This window comes from Hyposmocoma kahamanoa, unplaced genomic scaffold, assembly GCF_003589595.1.
Source record: "Hyposmocoma kahamanoa isolate Upper Pololo Valley unplaced genomic scaffold, ASM358959v1 66, whole genome shotgun sequence".
NCBI lineage: Eukaryota > Metazoa > Arthropoda > Insecta > Lepidoptera > Cosmopterigidae > Hyposmocoma > Hyposmocoma kahamanoa.
In genome coordinates, this window is record NW_020653854.1 from 24021706 (window position 1) to 24041210 (window position 19505).

The following is a 19505-nucleotide window of genomic DNA, read 5'->3' on the forward strand; positions in this document are numbered from 1 at the left end:
ACGACGACTTAAGATTCTCCATTAAGAACATGCACGTCTCCGCAGTTGGTGCAACAGACTGTACAGTCACTTAATATTCTGCTAGGGAAAGTAAACAACTGAGAATTCTTATGATACTCACGTGCTTGGTTAAGCATGCAACTAACCTTCTAACTATCTTCCCTTCTCTAGTCAATTTAGGCCCATCCTTTCTAGGTCGACCAGGTCCCCGTCGCCCAGCAGAGAAAAACGGCCGATGATAAGGCTGATGATGAAAGAACGTCGGCTGTAAGGCTCCGCCGTGAGGCGATGCTGGCTCCTCGCCGCGCGGAGACGACGCACACGATGTTGGAGTAGATGCCGGACCGGGGTAGAACTCTGCAAAAGCTGTTTTTAGTTTTTTATTTTTTTGTGGCAACGTGACAACTCTGGTATCACTATAAATGGTATTATACCATTGCAGCCAGTATGTTTTGTGTGATGAGTTTAGGAGAGATACAAAAAAATATATATTTATTAGTTCATGAAAATATCATATAAATAATCTACTCCACATACTATATAATATATAGTATCAGTGATTGGAACTGAGGGAGATAAATAACCTAAATTTCAAGTAAGGTAAAGAATAATATGGACATTCCCTTCTGCAAATCTCAGAACTGATTATGTTTGAATATGCATAGTATTTACTGAAATTTGTGTACTACATTGGCTACAAATTATTATTTTCTATGACTATTTGCTACAAATTATTCTCAAAAAATAATATTGTAGTTGCATTTCTATAGGTGCATACTTACTCAGCAAAAGATTATACAAGAATGCTTTGCACACATATTTCACTGTGTAAAGAAGTAACTGCTCTTTCACACAGTACAAAAACTCACCAGATCATTCAGACACTGTGTCTTATTTATTCCACCAATCTTAGATATATTTCTCCTTTTGAGAGAACAATTACTTTACTTACAATTACAATGTTTTTAAATAAATAACATACACACTCATAGCTCCGCACTAGGGAAACCCTGTGCCACGGGTTTTGACACACACATAGAATGCCACAAATTACACCCAACTTATGAGAGAGGTTAATGTATGCCATACAAATATTTCTCCTGGACTGGGAATCGAACCCGGGACCTTTGCGTGGCAGACCAGCACGGTAACCGTTTGGCCATGGAGGCAGTTCATATATTACTGACTTACTGTCAATATGTATAAACATTGTAATGAATAACATACAAACGCTAGTAATAATTAAGTTGCATTAATTATTAACAATATGATATTTATTTGTTGTCCAAATAAGCAATAAATAAATAAATATTATTATAATTAAATGGGTATGTCCATACTAAGAAAATGCTCAAACTTTAGCATTTACCTAAAGTTTGAGCATTGACTAAAACAAATGATATAAATTTCAACATCTATAATCAAATAAATAAATTAAGTACCTTAATTCCAATCACTGATCATCATACCTGGCTGTATGTTTTGTAATCTCTTAAAACATTTTATAACATAAAATAACCTAGATGTGAATTAAGAAATTGAAGACGTTAGACGAAGCTGGTACAAACCCAACAAACAAGAATAAAGCTATATAACCTCAACCACTCTTGTTGGAATCACAAAAGTTTAAATGAGTAAACACGTTATATTGAACATGAGTGATAATATACGGACGGTCAAATAAGTATCCAGCGTACCTGAAGACGGCGGAGCTTCGCCATCGTCCTCAGACCCCTCATCTCCCAAAAGGTCAACATCCAGTACATTCTCGTCCGGCACGTCCATCTAAAATGCACCCAAAACATAACTTATACTTTAAAAACATCACAAAAACAAACTCCACTGCACACGGCGAAATAACCCAACATCGAAAACATAAAACTAATGTAATCAAGACCGCCATAGTGAACGACAAGTGGAAACAACTTTACTTCCAAACTTACCGCAAAACCTCGCGATGGACGCGAAATCAATAAAATTTACGACAAAACACTTGAAAAAGAAAAGAAATGCATTTTTATGTGATTTACATTGAAAATCATAGAAATAATTAAAATAATACGACATTCGCTTGTTGCGAACGAACGCACATAGTGATGAGACAACGATTAATTTTTATCGATAAGCGCTGTAGGTTACGAATCGATACTTTTGTAGTATTAAAAATTTCTAAAATTTTAATAATTTAATTTATTCTGGAATTAATTGTAAAAATACATAATTGCTTTCATAGCAAAAGTGAAAATTGCTTAAAGCGGAAATTTCAATAACGTGGTACGTGGTTCATGTTTGTTATCTTTGAGGACATACAAGCAACAAAATCATATTACAATGTGCCTTCACTAATGTGCGTGGAGTGCGACTGTGCGTGTGATTGGCTTGGGTAAAAGACGTGTCAGCATTTGTTGTTTTTATAAATTTTTCGGCAATGTTACATAGTAACAACATGAAGTACACATTTATATGGACTTTATTGGTTATATCTTGGTGTGTTGGATGTAATTCATCACTGTTTGATGGTGATTCATGTTTCACTTTCGGAAGTGGAAATGTATTTCCTGGGGGAGCAAGAAAAATTGACCACAAGTTACAGTTTACGAAGGCAATGAGTGAGTATTTAGTTTTATTATGTATGTACCTACCAATTACTAAAAATCACTATGAAATTAAAATTATTATTATTTGCTTTATTTCAGTTTCAAAACCGGCACCGGAGTGGGAGGCAACCGCTGTTGTTAACGGTGAATTTACACAGCTGTCATTATCAAGTTTTAAAGGAAAATATTTGGTATTCTTCTTTTATCCCCTGGATTTGTAAGTTTTTTATATATATTTCATATTAATTAAGTTTCTCTCCCCTAAATTCAAGTTACAGTCAATTTTCAAACAAATATTATATTCACTGCCTTCGTTTACCTATCGTGTTCCTTATACAACAATTTATCTTTTCAGCACGTTCGTATGTCCTACAGAAATTTTAGCATTTTCGGAAAGAATTGAAGAATTCAGAAAAATCGATACGGAAGTGGTTGCTTGTTCTGTAGACTCTCATTTCACACATCTAGCATGGATTAACACTCCTCGTAAGGAAGGTGGCTTAGGAAAAATAAAAATACCACTTCTAAGTGATTTGACTCACTCCATTGCTAAGGATTATGGAGTATATCTTGAAGATTTAGGTCACACTTTAAGGGGCTTATTCATAATCGACGATAAAGGAGTTCTGAGGCAGATAACAATGAACGATTTACCTGTTGGAAGGTCTGTTGACGAAACATTAAGATTAGTTCAAGCTTTCCAATATACCGACAATCATGGAGAAGTATGTCCTGCAGGTTGGAAACCTGGACAAGATACGGTAAGCTATTTATTTGTACATCAGAACTAAATTTCATATTTTTGTGTAACATTTTATTATGAATGTCACTAACATCATCAAATGTTACTTTTTTTCAGATTATTCCAAACCCAGCTGAAAAGAAAAAATATTTCGAGAAAGTGGCGAAGAACTAGCATAATAATGAATGATACCTCCATAATACTAAAACTCAGATTACTTTAAAATATTGAAGAAGTGTGGTTGATATAATTATGTTTAATATCATTGGCCATGATCAAACAAACATAACAAATCGAAATTGATTAAGTGAAAGATAACAAAGTGCTGGTATTGATAATTTTGTTAGTTTTTTGACAAATTGATGCACTATTATCTTGTTTGCTAATTTACTTATAAAAGACATTATATAATTTTTACTAAAAAAAAGTCATTACATGTGAAAAGTATTATTAAGTATGTAAAATATGTTTTGTATAGCTGTTGATTCCGTCGTAAAAATTCATAGTCATTTGTGAAATAATACTTAAATCCCATCTGACCAATTAAGTTTTCTCAGTTCAAATTAACTTTGACATTGACCCTAGTTAGGTACCTACGCAATTTCTACCTAAGTAAAATAATCACTACTAATTTATAAGCATTCAGTAAATCAGCTAAACATTTAATTTTCTAATACTCTTATAGAAATTTTAATTGTGATAGATTTTATTAAATTAAATTTTAGCATTTTTACTAATTTTCTTAGAAATGCTTATTATGTACCTAGTATACATCACAACAGTTACATTACTAGTCCTAAAGTACTTAACAAACATATTATGTAGGTACTATTTTACAATTTTGATACTATAGATTAAATTATATAAATTAAGAATTATCATCACTGAGAAGACTGAGAGGTTATTACACATTCTTGAAACGTTAAAGTTTAGAACCAATTTTTAATTAAATTACTGACAACTTCAATGGACCCCGCATTTTCAATCTAGTTCCTATTAGTATATAAATCTGATCATAGCAAAAATACTATTTAGTAGTTTTTGTTATAGTGTAAAGTTTTTCAGAAACAAAATGTTAACCTCGCGATCGCGAAACTAACCAATCAGGCATTCGGAGGTGCTCAAATAGTCAATTTCTTGACATTTTATTTCGTCGTAAAAAAGGAATAGTGCACCTACCAAATTATTTTTTTTATCAATGCGTAAACGAACTGACTAAAATTTAAAAAGTCGATCAATTATTTTTATCGATCAATTATTCGTGTCCAACACTAGTTTGTCACTCTGACATTACTTGTCATGTCACAACAAAACAAATTTATTATTATTATCTAAACCTTGGTAATATGTCGCGCGTGTTTAATTCATTCTTCTCAAAAACAATTTTAATTCACGATATTTTTGTCTATACAAACACTTTTTTGCAACACAAGTTAACCTTCAACGTTATTGTGTTGTTGTAATAAAAAAAAGTTAGAACTTTTTAATCACGAAATGAAACTCATGTAATCAAATCATAAACATCGAATTGTCAATTTCAACAAGTTTATATACGATTTGATTACATTTTTGTTAATTTATACAAAGCACTTTGTGGATCACATCAAGCAAAATTCAAGTCGGTAGAAAGCAAATTGCAAATTATTAATAATTTCAGACTTAGGATTACAAAAAAAGGAGAAAATAATACATCTTTGAGTAGAAATAATAAATTTAATTCTGATACGTAATTTCTTATTCTAATATCTATATTCCCAGCTGGTATATGACTCTTGGTGGCGGTTTTTCTTGCATGAAGGTGATTGATTGATCCTTGGGCTGGGGATCGTTAAATTCGTTAAATTCAGAATGCTGAGATTGTTGCGAATCATGACATCCCCTCCACGAGGCACCGTCGTCGTAGAAAACATCTGGCACCGTAGAAGTACTTCAATTAGCTTTGTTCTATTTTCTTTGTTTATTAACATTACCATTATGCCTAAATATTTACATCAGGGCTGTCCGCACCATTCATATTACATAAATAAATTTAAAAAACCCAAATCGTAAACGTCTTACTTTTTTTATTTATGACTTGGTAGTTGGTACTTCACGATTATTATTTGTGCTATAGAATACTTTATTTGACATGAAATATATTAAAAAATAAAAGAAAATACAAATTAATATTAAAGAAAATATATATTAAAAGAAGCTATGACCAGTTACAAAAGACTTATGAAAATATACTGTCCTCACACACGCGGCCATATTTTTGAATTTTCCTAACTGTAAAATAAATACTGACGACAATCGTACATTATGTTACGCGCTCATAGTACAAACCTAGTTATCTGACTACAGATAGCTTCGTAGTTTATTATGCTAACAGTATGGATACTTTGATAGATAGTAGGTATAGTACCTAATTAACTTGTCACTGTACACTTTTAATTTAAATGTAAATTTTGTCATTTGTTGTTCACTTGAGGTGTGTATAATACTTTAAAGCTTGCAACTAATTAGTTTTGTTTGATCTGCAGACAAGCATACATACACGCAAGTTAATATTTCCTTTTATTTATAGTTGCACATAGGTACGCAATTTACAGTATTTAATAATCTATTGTATATTGAAATAACAACCCATTGTTTCATTTTACTGTACGTTATTAAAAAAGTATTGCTCAGAAATTTAGTTACTATTCTAAAACAATTCAAGTAACATGATAAATCAAATCAATTTTATAAACTCGCCAAAATATGTAGAATTTTCGAATTCATAGCTAAGCTGTTCATAATACCTAGATAATCCATTGTAATAGACATACAGATATTGAGTGCCACTAAGAATCCCGTTTTACGTGAGCAGCATTAATAAACTGAACCAGTCTATTTATAACAATAATCTATTAATTGGACAGCCCAATTTATGTGGTCTGTGGACAGCCCTGAAATCAATAGGTGTTTATATAACCCTTTGTTGTAAAAGTCGTCTTTATAAACAATGGCTATGACGAAATCCTGCAGGATTTTTTTTTAAATTCATTCTATATAACATCATTCATCATTTCTTATATATATTCACTTTGGGTAGTCATTTTTCTTAATTATAATTCGTGATGCATTTACACATTTATCACCTTTTTTTTGTCACCACATCATCATTTCAAAGGACGTTAGTTAAAAGTTGGTACTCTATCCGTGAAACTTATAAATGTGCCATATTCTGTGCTACATCTGAGCTGTCTGGACGTGCAGTGTCCTTTAAAATATTGTACTTGAGTGTAAGCAACATCGTTAATAATTTCAAACTTGTGTCAAGATTTCTTTACATTTTTAGATACAAATAACCAATCGCCGCCTACGCCTATCGACCTCGTAACGCCACAACACCGCGTGCAAAGGCATATTAATCAGACGTCAAAGATGGTTGATCCGAACCGCGTGGTCAGCTACGAAGACATGTTAAAGGTGATCAACGAGCCGCAGAAAGTGATAATTGACGTGCGGAACCCGGACGAGATCAACAGAACCGGCAAGATTCCTTCGAGCATCAACATTCCATGTAATCTTTTTAAAATATTTTACGCACTTTATAGATTCGGTGAGAAAATGTTGGTTCGTGGTGTAATGCACACGAAATTCAATTTGAACCTTATATTTTAATTGTGTTTTTTAATGATGTCTATTGATGGGACAAACTAGGCGTGCACTGGTGGTAATCGACACGCCTACCTATAACAGACGAGCAGTGCCACTGCGCCCGTCGCTCGAGACATGAATTGATAAGTCCCACGTGCCTGTAGTTTCACCATCACTCTTGCTCTTCAAAACCGGAACGCAGTAATGCTCACATTACTGCTTGGCGGCAGAAATAGGTATGGCGTCAGCCCTCTCCTGGACGAACTCTTTCACAAGTAGCTTTACTGTAGTGTTGAGGTCAGTGCTGCCAGGTCATATCTTAAAAAATCGAAAGATATTGCACAGAAAAAACAGCAGATTTAGAAAAAAAACAGTAGATGCTGAACTTACGCTGTTTGAAACACTTTTAATCGATTTTCTTCAAACATTGTCACCTAATATTTTTAGTGTTATCTTATGATGCTGGTATCTCACAATAAAAATTGTATTTGAATAATAATACCATCTCAGAGTAGCTAGTCATTACTGTTATTATGTTACTTCTTCGCATTTTTTAGACCTGTGATTGACAAATTTGCCGAAATACCAAAAAAAAAAATTAAAGGACGATGTTCTATGATTTGACCACATTGCAAAGTTTTGTAAAAACTCTGACAAATGTTCAATATGTCCAGAGAGTAACATTTGAGGACGTGATCGTTAATGCTAAATGCATGCACGTTAGAATGACAAGAACTGTTGTGAAAAGTGAAAAATCTGGCTAAAAAACAGTAGATGTCGTCCAAAAACAATAGATCTACTGGAAAAACAGTAGACCTGTCATCTCTGGTTGAGCGATTCATAAATCGACCCCTCCTACGTAAAGTGTCGTATGTAGAAATTGCCAAGTTAACAGGGGAGCGTTTTAAAGTTCTCCGTTTTATTCAGCAAAGCTCGTTACGCATATAGAGTGATCATCTAAAGGATCATCTAAGCGATATATAGGATTTTATAATACTCTATGTCAGTTACGAGCCCTGCCGAATAAAACAGAAATGCTAAAACCACGTTATGCTTATTTCAGAACTTTAAAAGGCTCCCCTGTAAACTTGGCAATTTCGTCATACGATACTTTACGTAGAGGTCGAAATGAGTCACCTCTTTTGTACCACTCATTTCGCTGTTTCACGAAAAAGTCCCACCTCAGATTTTATCTCGTGTCACATCGATACTATTCGAAAAAAAAAGGATTCAGGCGAGGTAAATGACAACGAGAAATGAAGAAACTCGAGGGAGTAAACAAGACAAACTCTCGGATCAACGAAACAAGTTACCGAGCATTGGTTTTAGTACATTGCGCCATGCTGCCATGCTGCCTCTCCTTATTTGAGGTAGGATTATTTTTTTCAAATGTTACTCACTCAATTTATTTTTATTTAATGTCCTACCCAACACTACTCTGCTGCTACGAAAATACAGTCAGGGCTGTTACCGATAATCTGGTATTGACATTCTTAATCTAAAAGATTTTTAATTATCAATAGAAAATCATAAATCAATCAGTTCAATGATTTGAAATTGGTTAAGCCGCTTTCCCATCGCCAACATTCCCTCGCTTCGTGTGTTAAAATAATGAATACTGAATAGCAATCCCATTAAACAAATTACACTTTCAACTCACACTGGCTCGAGTCGAAGCGTCACGACGCGTCATGTTTTTCGCCTATAGTATATTCGTCTCTATTATCCCATTATTAAGGTACAAATTTGTGTTATGCAAATTTGGAGTCGCGCATCGCCGCGCGTTACTTGAGCGCAGTACGCCCGTTGCCAGGCGTTGTAGTTGAAAAATCAACTCACACTGGCGCGATGCTTCGACTCTGCGCCAGTGTGAGTTGAGTCTTATATGTATGTCTTCCGTTTCCGATAACACTCTAAAATTGTGATATTTGCCAACTTGCTAACTATTTTATTACACGCCATTTAATTTATCGATGCGTGTCCAATGAGTTTAATTAACTCCAAACCGCAAAACATATTTAGTTCCCTCGCGGTAAAAAAACGTTTTTCTTCGTCGTCACTATATCTATTCTTCTCTAAAAATAAGTAAAATGAAAAAGAAACCGATTTTCAGATTTTATTTGGTAGATGTTCGCTGCTGGAGGCACTGGAGGATTATTTTTAAATTTAAAATGAACTGAACAACATAATATAAAGAGGTTCCGAAAACATAAGCTGTGTAGCTGTACCGAATTAATAAACATAAATTGGCGCTTACCGAATTGACAAAACGTCTGTACTATATCTGAACCATCTCCTCCAAAGACCGTTTTTTATACTAGGATAAAAAATCTACGTAGGCATAGTTGAGATTTTGTAATACAAAAATTAAATACGTAGCTGATGCAAGTTTGATGCTTCCCTTCAACAATTTCAAACCACTTTCATACAGTAAAACAGATGACGATCGTTATTTTGAAGTGCAAAATCACATTTTAATTTTTCATCAAACTGCCAAAGAAATTTCTATGGTCACAGCATTGACTTACAATTATAAAGTCAATGGGTCACAGCTACAGCAAGCGACAATGCCAAAATTTGTAATATTCGGTACTCCTTGTTTGAAGTTTAGTTCAACTTTTTTCTGTGTTCACTAATATTGTAATGACTGTTTGTACATACATACGAAAATAAAGTGAAAGAAGAAAATAATAAAAAAATTCTGAGTGATTTAGTAACAAATGCCTATTTTTATTTTACAAGCAAAACATAAAATTTAAAAAGATTGGTAATAGTTTTTAAATAGGTAATTACACGTGTGCTATATAAGTCATATTTGTACACCAAGTACCAAGTAGTCTATCTATATTGTATCCAAGAGTGCTTATGACATTTTCCTTATATATTAGTGAATCATATCGCTATGGAACAAAATGGTTAAAAAAATTGGCAGTAAAATTTGCTAATTTGTTTATAACAGATTTATTAAAATTGATCAAGTTCCAAAGACGGGGTGAGGTATAATGAAATACAGATTAACGTGTCAAAATTAATTTTATTTTTGTATGTAGTTTCCATTAAGACGGACGCTCTTAGGTAACTGATTTACGCTACAAAGCAGTTATGCCCATCCATAAAATGATTTTTCTGAAAACCTGCAAAATATTCATCTACAGCGTAGGTTCCCAAACTTGTTGGCTTACCGCCCACTTAGACAAGGTAAAACAATTTCTACCACAAAAAAATAACTGAAAACGCGTATTTTATATATTAAATTAACACAAAATAAATCAAAAAATTATATACCTATATATGCAGTGTAGTATAAAAAGATAACTTAGGTTTTTTTTTCTTCAAATGCGGTGGTACTAACTGGTAGGCCAAAAATGCAGCCAGGTAGCTTGGCCTTTCCAAGGTGAGGTGTTATTTCACATCGCTACAGTTGCTTCAGCTGTATCAAGCACAAGCCCGGTCGTGAATGGACTACTTACTGCTGCCACCTTTGGGACGGCTCCGATACATACCATCTGGCCACCTTGGATTCAATTGACAAGCGTGCCGAGAGGTATATAGGTGACTTGGAATTAATAGAGACGAAGCTGCAGAGCCTTGAACACCGCCGTAAAATTGCCTGCTTATCCGTATTTTACAGGATATCACGGAGAGTGTGCTATAGAATTACACGACTTACCCTTTTCATCATCAGGGGACTAGACGAGGCTTGGATTCCACCCCTAAGTTGTGGATATTCCAAAGATTCGCACGAAGCGTTACACTTCCACATTTATATGGCGAACGGCTAAGGAGTGGAATTCCCTGCCTGCAGACTCGTTCCTTGAACGTTATAACTTGGACCTTTTCAAGGCGAGAGTGAATAGGCATTATTTAGGTGTGTATGGTCCATCGTCGATCACATCGTCACTTTCCAGTCAAATGCGTACTTAAATTTGTATAAAAAAAAAGTACTCTCTGGATTGGATCAAAGCCCCCAATTGCTACCGAGGCCCGTACCGCCCCCCTAGGTCTCTTCAGCGCCCACTGCGGGGGCGGTATGGATCACTTTGGGGAACTATGCTCTACAGCAACCGTAAGATATCATTCGTCTCACATTTCAATCAAAAAGTTTCAGGTGTTATAAGGTTTCAAATTAGTATAGGTAGTAGTAGAGCTCCAGGTTAAAGAGTTCGTCCAGGGAAGTACTGCCACCTTACCTATGTGAGCATTAATGCGTTCCGGTTTTGAAGAATAAGGGTGCTTGTGAAATTATAGACAAATAGAACTTGTCAATTGAATATTTCTAGATTTATTTTTAAAACGTTATTAATGTCGATTTACTCGTCAGGTAACGTACTTCCGATATCAGTTGAAGCTTTTTGTTATCTATTATATTTGTGGAATAATCGCCTGGGCACACTTAACGATTACAGCCTTTGTACGACTGTGAACTGGCAATCAGTACTATCTCAATTTTGACAACTTTGCAGGTGAAGAAAAAAATTGTTTGCGTCATATATAGCATCTGGTTTATTAAATAAAAGTACGTAGTTTTTAAATATTTGTATAACACATAATGTATGAAAACTACGTATTTTTATTTAATAAATCAGCTGCTATATAAATGATTTTTTCTTCACCCGTAAAGTTGTCAAAATTGAGATATTTGTATTTGAGATAGTACTGGTTGCCAGTTCACAGTCGAATATTAAATTGTTCCATCTATGTTAGTTGATCTTTGGATAAATTATAAATGAACAGCATTCAAGGTTCAACTGCACGCTATTATTATGTTTAAGCATAATAAATTAATATTTGGTATTCAAAAATAATATTTGATCTTTTTTTATCATTAGTCTTTTCTTTTAACGATTAGTATAATATCTTTTGATATTGATCTCATAATAAATCTTGGTTGCGCCCTCCATTCAGTAGGTTAGGTTCGTATATGAAAAAGCAGAAGCCAATTTGCTTGCGTTTCCGAATATGTTTTCAGATAGCAATATCAACATTTACTTAGTTTTCAAAATAGGTATCTAAATTTTATTTATAATGCTCATTTGTCTTAGTTTTGAGGCCCAACATAAAACTATCAAAGTTAATTTATAATAAACAAATCGTACGTTTTTGCGTAGCTCACATATTAAAAATCCATCGATTTATGTCCCAGAGAAAGAGGATCAATCTTTAAAAAAGATGACCGTTTCGATTTTTTTGCCTGCTGCTTTTGCAAATTTACAATGATCATTTAAATACATGCCAATGTCCACTATGCGTAATTTTGACCTACAGGTCAGTGTTATATTTATTTATCGACGTAAACAAATTTTTATAGGCCACCTTATCTCAAAACACGTCAAACATTTCGCCGCACTTATCCATTATCCCATTATTTTCTTTCAGTGGGCAATGTAGATCAAGTGCTTCAGTCGATGTCAGATGAAGAGTTCAGGAAGAACTTTCAACGTCATAAGCCGTCATCAGAAGACGAGCTCATCTTTTACTGCCAGTCGGGCCGACGGTCTAGCGAGGCACTAGACTTGGCCCTGAAACTAGGGTTTAGGAAGTGAGTATTATAAGACGAGGAAAACGAAAAAATGTCTATACTACCTACACGTTATTGTTGAAACAAATGTCCTCCAAATTTGATACCTACCTACTTACAACACCTTGCACACATTCACTGTTGGACATAAGCTAGTGTAGGTATTAGGGCGCGTTTCCATTATGTCTTAACATTTTATTTATCGTTGGACGACTATCGCGTCTTCCGTGATCCCTTATCACGACTATCTGTCATATCCAGCTGTTCCCACGAGATCGCGACAACAATTTATCGTTTCCGCCTTGTCGTTTGCACGACAGAATCGTTTGAAGGTGCGATTATCTGTCGTCACATTTTTATCGTGATGTTTTATTCGTCCGGTGACTGTTTTAGCTCTTCCCATTGCCACGACAGTTTGTCGACGTAACGACAAAAAGTCGTGAACGACAGTTAATCGTATTGTGCTATGTGTGAACAACTTCATTTAAATATATAAGCCACGACACTTTAAACTGCACGACTATCTGTCGTCACGATTAATGGTAACTCCGTGTAAACGTGGCAGTGCTGCTTGTATGCGTGCGTGCCGTGTATGGACACACTATATGCATAATTTCGTGATGCGCTACACTCGCCTATTCGCGTTGCATAACACTGGTCGTCCCAACCAGCACCGACGCTGATATTCAATGCGGATGTGTGGCATGACCTAAACAGCACGCTGGAATAATTTACTAACCTTCCAGAAACAGACTGGTAGCCGAAAAAGCAGTTCAGCTGTTGTAACGATTAAGCTAGGCAGGTTGATAGTTTTCATGAAGATTGATTATTTTATTAAAATAAATAAATAAAATTAAATTGTAAATGTTACAAAATTATTGAAATAAGATTTTACAATACCAAAGAAAGTGGAAAGCTTTTCCATGTAGATAGATTCAGTAAGGATGTACAGACAGCAACACATCAAGCTACACGTTGACGGATGTTGTTCCTTAGCACTGCAGGTGGCTATATTCGAACAAAAGTGTCTAGTGTGTGTAGTGTATGTATGTGCTATAGACTGTAAATCTTTCGCGTTTTTTTACCGACTTCAAAAAAAGGAGGAGGTTCTCAATTCGACTGTATGTTCTTTTTTTGTATGTATGTTACGCGATAACTCCGGTATTTGTGAACCGATTTTCATGATTCTTTTTTGTTGGAATGGGGGTACTTCCATAGTGGTCCCACTTTATTTTGAAGCAAATTATCCACCGCTAAGGGTATCTATTCACGCATGAAGATTCATTTTTATAAATAGCGCCTAACTTTAATGTAGGAGCAATTATTTTAATGGTTGATTTTGCTAATTCTCCAATTCAAGGCGTTTTCCCGCTTCCGAGAACCGATTTTTATTATCTCCAGTGTCAAGTCCTGTATAGTGGTGAACTAGGGGATATTTCAATAAAACTTAGCAAATAGACGTAATTCCACGTACTTTTCAGGTGGGTTTTTTTAGTACTCTGTACTGACATTATTTTAAATGCCTACATAAAATCAGCTTCCGCTAATGTGTAATAATCCTCCGTCGGCAGCAACCCTGGTACCAACGCGTCTTTCATTATGCGAATGTGTGCCACACATACTACAAATGGCGCTGTTACTTTGTGTGGAATTACCATACTTCACTTATTTTATTGTTTTATTTATGACGCAAGCACGCCAACGCTCCCGGTCCTTAGCCGCCCGCATCCAGTCGCCGCCTTTTCTCATGTCTCGTATCTTGCCGTTAAACCTCATACAGTCAAATATTATTACTATTAGGGCGAATTCATTCAGGGCTCACGCAGCATCCCATCACTGCGACTGTGATATATTGGGAACACTTAAATAATACTCAATGAACATATTTAGAGGAACACTAAAAAAAGGCAGAACGTTTAATAGAAATCAGAAGACGATTGAAGTCTTTATTTTTTCAAATTAAACGTTCTAGTATATGCGGCCAGTTGTTCATGAACTTCGTTATCATAATTGAATCTTTTTTTATATGTCCATCAATGTATTTTGTAGCAAATGCGCGACAAACAAGACCATTATTGCGGACGGTGCATGTGTTCTAATACGGTGTGTTTTTTTAAATGGGACAGTATGCGGAAATTCGAAACTATAGATACAGGAATACTGTCTTACTAACCATTATCTTTTTTTGTGAAATCAATTTTGGCTTAGTAAATTTTTTGGTCAAGCGTGTGTTGTCCATAAAAATTAATAAAATTGATTATTTTTTTAGTCTTGATCAACTCAGTTTCTTATAAGAATAATTTCATTGTATAGTAAAAAAAGTCGGGACAACAGAAGTTGGCCAAAAACAAAATGTTATTCATTTAGTATGAAGAGACTTTTTATTCAATTTGACCAACTTCTGCTGTTCCCATTTTTTCTTACTGTACAATGAAATCGTCCTTATAAGAAACTGAGTCGGTCAGCATTGAAAAATTAACAAATTTTATGCCTTTTAATGGACAACTAACGCTTGACCAAAAAATTGTCTATGCCAAAACGGTTTCCACAAAAAGAACTCTTAATGGTTCCTAAGACAGTTTCCGTTTCGGTTTAAGATTTCCCCATACTGTCCCAGTTAAAAGAAACAACCATATAATAATGTGTTTATTGCGATTTTTTTGTGAAAAGCTCGACTAGTTTTGTTATGATTATGCATGCAAAGATCGAACACACAGAAAAAAAATTCCATCGACGTGAATCCACGTCCATGCTGCACCGTAGCATTGCTCTAAGCATCTGAGGCACGGGTCCAGTTACCAAGGCGTCGAAGCTTTCCTATGTGTTGTTGTTAGAGACCTTTCGTACTGACTTTCGGCATTCGTCGCCGGACGGAAATTGTTTTTATGTGCGTTCGTTGTTTGTATTCATAAACTTAACTGTATAATAATTTATGACCACTTGTTAACTCGTGTCCTTTCTATTTGCCTTGAACGCAAAAGGCCGGCCATACACGGGCAGCTTGAAGCATCTAGTATCGACTGCTTCAAGCTGCGATCACATAGCAAACTACAGTCAGTATGTACACACATACAACAAATCGCTCGAGCAGTTGCGACTGCTTCGGGCGGTTTGTAGCGCGGTGAAATTTCATCGCGCAGTCAAGCTGTCGCCAGGCATACACTGACTGCTCAAGCTGTCGACTGCTCTCGCGCAGTTACCTCCGCCTGCGCTCTTTCCATTTCACGTCACGCGCGCATTTTCGCAGCAGCAAATTCTACGCCGCCGCCGCCGTCGTCTGAATAAAGATAGCAGTAGTAGTGCTTCTTCCTCAAAATCCATGTTACTACTGATTTGAATGAAATTGCAATTGTGACTCGTTTAACAGTTATCAATGGCAGCCTTAAGCTGTTGACTATGATTGCAAGAGCACTCCGTGTATGTTGATCATTGGTCTGGTACACGGTCTGCTCGAGCAGTTAGCTGCTCGAGCAGACCGTATGTGTATGGCCACCCAGATTTTCAATTTGATTTCAGGTCAAAAACGTACCTCGGCAGTTGGAACGAATGGTCTACCAAAAATAAGTAATGTTTAATCCGTATCTATATTGTGGTATTGGGTTCTGGTGAAAGATGTTTTATGGTGCTTTTGATTGTCCAATAAACTAGTTATAATTAATATTGTTTATTATTAACGCCCTTATCAATATCAAGTAAATACATAACATTTACTATTGAAAATGTGTTACAGCACTGCTATAAAAACAAATCAACAACATATAGATAAAGAATCGACAGAAAACAACATGACCTTAGAAATAAATTACATTGAAATAAAGTAAATATAGATAATAGACAAAGTTTTGAAATACTTCATTACAAAACAATAAATACCCGATTATTTTCAAGACTATTAAGTCACTGAACAGTTTGTGTCAGTTCTACTTTATATATTTATTTGTCTCAAATTCGTATTTTGTTTTCCAATCTTTCCAGCTTCCTAAATAATTCCTAGCACTGAAAATAAAGTTGGAAATTAACCATGTATAAATTATCAAGCTATCTAATTGTCAAATATTCAAATGTGAAAAGAAATTAAATGCTGAAAGTCAAACTCGCAACCCACTAAACTGTAGACTTAACGGGGTTGTTGATAATAATATTTGAAATATTACTATTGGCTTAGAATAATAACGCATAGAATGATAGTTTCATATCAAATGAACTGTCACAAGTGAGGCAAAAATCAAATTCATGTAGGCTAGTTTTAGTAGTAGGTTAATTTTCAGTTTTAGTGAATATTTATATAAAAATACAAGTTGAAATGCGTTACTTCCTCGTGGAATGTGTTGTTAGTATCTATTTTGTGTTTACACTCATTTACCGCACATTTCGTCATTTTTAGCTAAAATTCTTGAGCTGTTCGCGGTGCAAGTTGACCTTGAGCACTGAAGGCCCGCCCGCTCGTGTAGGCCCATTGGGAGCGCTTCAATTTGCCTCACTTAGCGTGTGCGGACTAGGTTTCTATGCGTTATTATTCTAAGACTATTGGTATAAAACATAATTTTATCATATAACAAAATTATAGTTTTTCTGTTTTTGCTTCTGCCTTTGCTGCCCATTCAGTCCAGCTCCCTAAGTAGTTCTTTACGCTGAAAGGATAGTAATAAGCTCTATTATCACGTACAGTTTGTAAAACTCTTGCTGCAACTGCAAATGCTAGTAATATTAAGTTAGTTGAATATGACTACCATGACATTAATTTTTTTTTGTGAAATTACTACAATAATCATATCTATTTGTTAATACAGTCGAACACTAAGAAAAATTCCTTGGATCCGGCTAGATTCGAACCAGCGTGTTCAGCATACCGTGCAGGCACGTTCTCCCAATTGACAAACCAGACTACCCTGCTAAGCCAAAAAAATAGCGCTATCTAACTTAAAACATTTAAAAAACCACTAAGAAGTATTTTTATATCTCAATTTTCCCTTAAATTAATTTATGCATAAATCTATTAGTCAAAAATACGTATAAATAAGTTTTAACATCTTCAAAAAGATTTATTTTTGAAGGTCCGAAAATTGATTTTCTCAAAACTTACTCCGATTGAGATAGCGGTTTTTGGCTTATCAGGGCAGTATTGAGCTTACAAATTTTTGTACGTGCTTTGTTTATAGTTTTAACGAACTATTTTGCTGTAAGGCTCTATGAGAAATCTATTAAAATTTTTCTTTACTCACCAATCTTTGCAAATACTAGTGCTTATAGTGATAAATACCTATCTCCACAATGTTAAAACTATTATAGTGATGATGTGAAGAATGTATAAAATTTGGTAATGAATAAATCCAATGAGGTGTAAAAAATAACTTACTTTTTATATCCTAAGTTGTAAGCATTCTGCTGAGCCATGCCAGATCTCTTTCCAATCATACAGTAGAATATGATAATTGTATGTTCTGTAGGTTTTGGTTTGTTGTATAAATTTCTAAATTCATCCTCTGACATTGATGTTAAAGTTGATACAACATTGCCCACTGGAAGTGCACAACTAAAACTTAATTCAAATATCTTTCACTGAGCCAAATATTTGTAAGTTTTTCTATTTATATGACAAAAAACAGGAATCCACAATTATTTGCTACCCATAGCACTTTTATTTTCTTTCTTACCATCTTAAAACCACTACTAAAACTTAGTTAAAAAATATTTTATGGTGCCAAATAGTTGCAAGTGTTTTTAACAGTATTCAGCATAACAAAACCGGTTTTGCCTCTTACTGACATATGTATGTCTGTGATTTTAAGACGAATACCGCCTTTTTTATTTGGTAGCTGAACACACAGCTACGCTTTAGAGACACTGTGTGGCTTTCCACACTATAGTACCAAAATCTTTAAGGAAACCGTGTGTCTCTAACAATTGTACGTAAATGTATGACCGTTTAAGAACATCGCACTGGATGGTCGAGTAATCAACCGTTGTTCAGAGCTACCGCTTATGATAATACAACTGGCTTACATGGAATATTGATACTGTTAGGAATCTTTCCATGTTCTATAATTTCCTCAGGCTCTCTCACATCCACAATGAGTTTATTACAGTCGGCAATGGAATTCCTCACATATTCGTAGTCCACGACAATAGTTTCTGGTACCACCTGCTTGGAATACCTTCTCTGAGAGACCCAAGTAATTCGGGAAATAGACCGCGAAAAATCTATAAAAATTTATCAATACAATACAATAATAAAAATGCATAATTATTTTATTTTAGACTTTAATTATTTCTATATAAAGTAATTCATTTGATGAGAAAATTGTGCATGTAGTTACATAATAATAATGAAATACAATGCTGGAAACGCAACTTGTTGCAACATGTATTGTGTACAGAAATTGATCTTGAGTCCTGCATTAGGCCAAGCCTGCCTCGCAGACAATCAATGTTTCCTTGTTACCAATAAGTAGTTTACAATTATTGAATTGTTTTGTCTATGTGTGATTATTGTAATGAATGTGTGTGCTTATTAATTATACAATTTTTTATGTGGATGTGATATTCCAATATAAATGATTTGAATTGAATTTAACTGAATAAGAGAAAACGAAAAATGTGAACATTGGATGGACATAATATCTAACAATTCAATCATACGAAGGCCGCCTTATCCGGTCTTAATCAAGGCACCTTATGATTAGCCATTGCAAGCCATGAAAGTAATCTACTTACGGAGTGTGGAATAACTGAAGCATTGTTTTAAATTACTTCCCGCTAAAACCTTCCCAACCCGATAAGTTGTTGGAATAACTGAACGAATAACCAATCGCGGAAACATTTTGAACAGGCAATTTAATAATTTAGTCTGATTTCAATGATTTTTTTTGCACAATTATTAAACTTTGACATAAATTATAAGTAAGTACCTTTTACGATAACACAGTGACATTGACAGTGACAATCGACTATACTCAAAAACATTCAAGTAAGTACATTGTTTGAAAGAAATCGATATTTTCATACGGGCTATCGATTTTTTAAT

The 19505-nt window shown here is 34.7% G+C and overlaps 4 protein-coding genes across 9 annotated transcripts in view; 2 read left to right on the forward strand and 2 right to left on the reverse strand.

Annotated features, from left to right (window-relative positions):
• LOC113231673 overlaps nucleotides 1-1708 on the reverse strand; it is a 94096-nt gene extending 92388 nt beyond the window's left edge. For all 4 annotated transcript variants that reach the window (XM_026466127.1, XM_026466126.1, XM_026466124.1 and 1 more), the window contains exons 1-2: nucleotides 1698-1708; nucleotides 147-357 (exon numbers count right to left, since the gene is read on the reverse strand). The gene's annotated coding sequence lies outside the window, so the exon portion shown is untranslated. The remainder of the gene's footprint in view (nucleotides 1-146; nucleotides 358-1697) is intronic.
• Nucleotides 1709-2359: 651 nt separating this feature from the next.
• Nucleotides 2360-4298, forward strand: LOC113231674 (peroxiredoxin). The gene is made up of 4 exons (XM_026466129.1): nucleotides 2360-2609; nucleotides 2697-2814; nucleotides 2953-3358; nucleotides 3457-4298. The coding sequence occupies exons 1-4, from the start codon at nucleotides 2429-2431 to the stop codon at nucleotides 3511-3513; spliced, it is 762 nt and encodes a 253-aa protein (XP_026321914.1). The 5' UTR covers nucleotides 2360-2428; the 3' UTR covers nucleotides 3514-4298.
• Nucleotides 4299-5035: 737 nt separating this feature from the next.
• LOC113231675 (thiosulfate sulfurtransferase/rhodanese-like domain-containing protein 3) lies at nucleotides 5036-16137 on the forward strand. Of its 3 annotated transcripts, none has more exons than XM_026466131.1 (4): nucleotides 5036-5137; nucleotides 6662-6886; nucleotides 12340-12502; nucleotides 15998-16137. In XM_026466131.1, exons 2-4 carry the CDS (start codon nucleotides 6748-6750, stop codon nucleotides 16047-16049), a joined length of 354 nt encoding a protein of 117 aa, XP_026321916.1. In that variant the 5' UTR covers nucleotides 5036-5137; nucleotides 6662-6747; the 3' UTR covers nucleotides 16050-16137. The 3 variants fall into 3 exon arrangements, with proteins under 3 accessions (XP_026321916.1, XP_026321915.1, XP_026321917.1); XM_026466130.1 differs by having other exon boundaries at nucleotides 5130-5263; XM_026466132.1 differs by lacking the exon at nucleotides 5036-5137 and adding an exon at nucleotides 6152-6282.
• Nucleotides 16138-16937: 800 nt separating this feature from the next.
• Nucleotides 16938-19449, reverse strand: LOC113231875 (rhodanese domain-containing protein CG4456-like). Its single transcript, XM_026466414.1, has 4 exons — nucleotides 19196-19449; nucleotides 18485-18682; nucleotides 17838-18000; nucleotides 16938-17112 (listed from the first exon to the last, which is right to left on the reverse strand). The coding sequence occupies exons 1-4, from the start codon at nucleotides 19299-19301 to the stop codon at nucleotides 17043-17045; spliced, it is 537 nt and encodes a 178-aa protein (XP_026322199.1). The 5' UTR covers nucleotides 19302-19449; the 3' UTR covers nucleotides 16938-17042.
• Nucleotides 19450-19505: the final 56 nt, after the last annotated feature.